General features: G+C 42.8%; 1 protein-coding gene across 1 annotated transcript; it reads right to left on the bottom strand.

The window, feature by feature from the left end:
• Positions 1-387: 387 nt before the first annotated feature.
• Positions 388-2,982, bottom strand: LOC110866804. The gene has a single exon (XM_022115950.1). The coding sequence runs from the start codon at positions 2,980-2,982 to the stop codon at positions 388-390; it is 2,595 nt and encodes an 864-aa protein (XP_021971642.1).
• Between the last annotated feature and the right edge of the window lie 2,047 nt (positions 2,983-5,029).

Genomic DNA, 5,029 nt, shown 5'->3' with positions numbered 1-5,029 from the left:
TCGCGTTACGCGGCGGGTCGAAACAATTTAATTTTTGAACCTTTACCCCTCGCGTGACGCGAGGGGGCTAGACGTTGCGCGACGGGCCAGTTTTGGCAGAATGTTTCGTCTGATTTCAAGTTCCATGCCTTAGAAAAATTTTCACAAATTTCCACACCCATCCAAAACCCTCACAAATGTTGCTAAGTGTCTAAGACACTTACCTGGACCTCTTTTCGCATTATTCCCTGCAAATCTTTAGCGATGTACCCCTGCAAACGACTCAAACCACAAACAAAGACCCGAAAAAAAAACTAACAAAAACGATACTAACTACTCTAAAAACGGAAAATAAACGAAGACACAAATTATACAAACCCTACAAACGAATTGCAACTTCTCACATACTTATGGAGGATCATGGAGATGCAACTCACCTCCAAACATACTCTCGCAGGCTGTAGCACCACTATATGTATCGCCCAAATCAACCCGAAAACCCTCATCTCTTTCAAAACCTCTCAATTCCGCGTCTAGCGTTTTGAATCCACATTCCCCATGTTGAAATCTATCCCCACACTGAGGTTTGCTCAGTGTCTTAATCCTAGATTCTAAACGCTCCATTCTCTCCTCTAATTCCTCTAACTTTCTATCCGGTGGGTCCCCACACTTAAATCCTGTCCCTTTCTCTAAACTCGCATCACTAACATCCCTCTTCTCATCTCTCTCATCTTTCTCACACTCCCCCACTAACGAAACCGAACGCACTCTGTCAGTATGCCCTTTCGAACTCATAACCTCAAAAACTACCGATTCCTCGCCCGCTCTAAGTGTGATGGTGCCTAAAGAGACATCTATTAGAGCTTTAGCGGTGTTTAAGAATGGGCGACCTAAAATTAACGGTATGTTTTCATCGGCTTCCATGTCTAGAATAACGAAATCGGCCGGAAAAACAAACTTGTCCACCTTAACAAGCAAATTCTCCACTATTCCCCTCGGGTGTTTCACGGACCTATCAGCTAAGGACAATGTCATTCGAGTAGGTGAAAGCTCGCCTAAGTCTAGCTTCTCATAGAGAGAAAAGGGCATCAAATTAATGCTAGCACCTAGGTCGGCTAAGGCTCTAGTGTTCGTGTGACTACCGAATAGACAAGGAATAGTGAACACACCGGGATCGGTAAGCTTTTCGGGCAACTTATTTGAAATGATGGCCGAACACCCTCCATGCAATGGGACATTAGACAACTCACCTAAATTCTCTTTATTCTTAAGAAGGTCCTTTAAGAATTTTGCATATTTTGGCATGGACTGGAGTGCCTCTATAAACGGAAGATTAATCTTCAATTGCTTGAAGATATCTAAGAACTGCCCGTATTCCCTCGAGTATTTTTGATTCTTAAGGCGCGAGGGAAACGGAACATATGCGTGATTCACATAGGGTGAAGGTCTAACGTCTATGGGCTTTTTCTCAACTTTCTTCTCACTTTGAGATTCACCGGGCTGTGTGGTACTTGCTGGGCTTAGCCTCTTTTGCACTTTGCCGGGAGCCTCCATCTCTATCACTTCATCTATAATGTCTCCATCCTCATCGACCTCTCTCTCTTCTACGCTCGGGTTCCCTACGGTTCTGCCACTACGAGTGGTAATGGCTTTTACATGAGCGTTCGGGTTAGGTTGGGTGTTAGCTGCAAACTGACCTGGTAATCTTTCATCTAACTTCCTAGACATATCACTTACAACCCTAGAAAGGTCTTGGACCACAGCTTGGTGATTCTTAAGCATAAGATCATGTTCACTAAGTTTCTTTTGGGTATTTTGATCCCTAACAATCAGTTGACTCATCATGGACTCCATTCTTTCCATGCTACCCCCTAAATCAAAACTTGAACCTTGACCTGTTTGAACCTGGTTATTTGACCCCCCATCCTTAACTTGCCCATTTAAACCCCCACTGAAAAGCGAACCTAGACCTCTATTTGGATTTTGAGCTATTTGAAAACCAGGAGGTCCATTTGAGCGAAAATTGTTATTATTATTAAAATTATTATTATTATTATTACTTCGCCAACCCGAGCCAAGATTATTGTTACCCAACCCGCTAGACTGACCTCTACCAAACCCTCCTCCTAAATAATCACATTGCTCCTCACCAACTAGTAAAGGACATGCACTCGTGTCGTGACCACCTCGACAGTACTCACACTTATCAACCTTAGCTCTAATCTCCTTAAGCTCTCGAGTGATGTTTTCCAAAACAGAGGCTAAACTAGGGTCCATGGTGACATGGTTCACCCCTTGGGAGGGTGCACTAGTAGTGGTATTTGAATTACCACTTTGGTGCCTCTGATCGGATCGTGATTGGGATTGAGACTGAGCAAATGCCTCAAAACGCTCTAGACACTCTGCAACTGTAAGAATACCCATCATATGCCCCCCCGCGTTGGTATCGAACCTATCTCTAGTCTCTTGGGTAAGACCATTATAGAATTTCTCACATAAAGCCCAATCAGAGAGACCATGCTGGGAGCAACGAGCACAAAGGTTTTGGAAACACTCCCAAGCAAGGTAGTAAGGCTCGTCGGGCCCCATGCGGAAAGAGTGGATTTGGTCCCTAAGACGTGCGGCTTTGGCGGGCGGGAAATACTTGTTCAAAAAGGCTTGACGAAGCCCCGCCCAAGTGGTAAAGGTACCGGTTGGTTGAGAATCCAACCAAGTAGCCGCACGGCCGGCTAAAGAGAATGGGAAAAGCTGTAGGTAAGTGGCATCGTTGGGTGCACCGCTAAGGCTAAAGGTAGCTAGCATCCTAGAGAAACGGTTAATGTGGGCCGGGGCATCCTCATCATCTCGGCCATGGAATTGGATACTATTGGTGATGGCCTGCATGGCATAAGATGGAATTTGCCATGAATTTTCATTAACTATGGGTGGAACGGTGATGGGTGAGGCGAGGCCGGTGAAATTTTGGGTGGCTTGCTGATGGACGGTTTGCCTAGGGTTGGCCATTGGTTCTAAGTTTTCTGGATTACTAGAGGTACTAGAAGTAGGGCTATCGGGTGGTGTAACCTTAGGGGAGCGGTTTGGTGAAGGTGGTGGTGTAGGCGGTGGGGTGGGGTCGAAATTGGGGAAACGAGAAGAAGATGAAGAAGCAACCTGAGGGCCTTGGCCCAATTAAGATGATGATTGCTTGACTGGTGGTGGTGGCCCGTGCGAGCGCAGATGTGGCATCCACTACAAGCAAAAACCTGGACACAAGAAAAGCAGACAGAAGTTACTACGACTCAAGATGAAAATAAAAAATACAAAACAAAATAAAACACGTAGCACGTATTTGTCACTGAAATCTATCAAAGCTAATGAACGCGATTGCCAAGAGTCCCCGGCAACGGCGCCAAAAACTTGATGTGTGCTAAACAGACTATAAAAAAATTAACTAAGTTAGACTCTCTAAGCTAGACACTACAAAGCTTTAAATTTATAAAACAGACTCTCTAGACCTAAACCACACAACCGGCAAGTGTACCGGTCAATGTAGTATAACCTAAGCAAGTCCGAGTATCGAACCGCAAGACTCTATGTATTACGTAAACTAGACTCTGATAAGACAATGACGGACGCGACTAACTTGTTTAATTGTTTTGGGGGGGGGGTTACTGAAAACTATGGAAATCTATATTAACTACTAAAATAATGAAATTAGAACTAAGACACGAACGAAGAACGAAGTTTGTATTCAGATGAGATTAAAGACTACCTAGACTCGAATCCAGTTTGACTAGGAATGGACTTCTAATGGTATTAAAGTTGTATGGAGCCGGGATCGTAAGATACTAAACCTTAAGGTATTTCAATGCTAAGACTTCCCGACCCTTCTCAGGAAGAAACCTAGGAAATCCTACAAGGCTGTTGTGATTACCGACTGTTAGACTTCCTCTCAGTCCTCTAACGATTCCAAAAGTTCCCTAATATGACTATCTACCTCTCAGCGCGATAATCTAAGGCAATTCTAGGTTCAAACTTGGTTTACTAGACACAAATGCAATTAGGGAAATAAGATCGACTTCTCTCAAAACCTATCTTAGATATATATTACACTGCGACCTAATAACTAACTCGAGCCTCTCAGCGACAAGTTAAGCAGAACACTTGATTTTATTAAATTACCAAATATTACTTCTAAGGTTACTTACGCGTTTTCACCCTAAAGGATTAATGATCTATAACGTGATATAGACACTCACCTAAATCAAGAACCCTAATATAACCCTATTACGTGATAAAGACCGTCACCAAGGATCATATGAAGTAACAAGCAGTTATAAAACAATTGTCAAGTATGCATAAGCACCAAATCAGAAAATCTAGAACAATTTACTTTCAGAAATCAATCCATAAGCGAACAATAATAAACCATTAAAAATCCAAACTTATATCAAACATTCATCTCGTCTAGGTAGTTATAACAGTTTAGCCAAGCATCTTAAATTGTGAAATCAAATCAAAGTAATTGAATAAAGAATTCATCATAACAAGTATCAAACAAGTAATCGACAAACAAGGGACTGGAAAACCCGATTGATCTTCGATTCTTCACTCTCAACCCGTACCGATGATTCCTTGCCTTCAAAAGCTCCGAAATAGCTCCAAAGTTGCTCTCCGAAAGCTCCAAAACTTTAATAATTCGTCAGTTAGGGTTTTTGATTATAATTCTTGGTTTTATAGCAAACCCTAATCGATCCACAAATCAGGCGCGTCATTCATACCAGTCGCGTAGCGCGACTGGTCTCCCCTTCTTGCTAGCGCTACGCGAGATCCCCAAAAGTCAGCAAAGTCAAAGCTACCTCAGTCGCGTAGCACGACTGAGCATGTTTTCACCTTAGCGCTACGCGACTGAGCTTTTTTCACAGAATGTTTCCCTCTAAGCTCAGCTCCAACTTCCAAAAACTTCAAAATTATTCTAACACTTTTATACATTGATTCCGGAACTTGACATTTGACACTTTAGCTCGGTTTTGCTCCAATTTCAGCATTTTATGTATCAAGACCTGGAAAA

Source organism: Helianthus annuus, chromosome 7 (genome assembly GCF_002127325.2).
Source record: "Helianthus annuus cultivar XRQ/B chromosome 7, HanXRQr2.0-SUNRISE, whole genome shotgun sequence".
Taxonomy (NCBI): domain Eukaryota; kingdom Viridiplantae; phylum Streptophyta; class Magnoliopsida; order Asterales; family Asteraceae; genus Helianthus; species Helianthus annuus.
The sequence above is the reverse complement of the archived record's forward strand: the minus strand, read 5'-3'. Positions and strand labels throughout refer to the sequence as shown.

What these genes read in the sequence shown, in the direction of transcription:
- LOC110866804 (XM_022115950.1), bottom strand. Translation starts at nt 2,982, where the DNA reads ATGGCCAACCCTAGGCAAACCGTCCATCAGCAAGCCACCCAAAATTTC.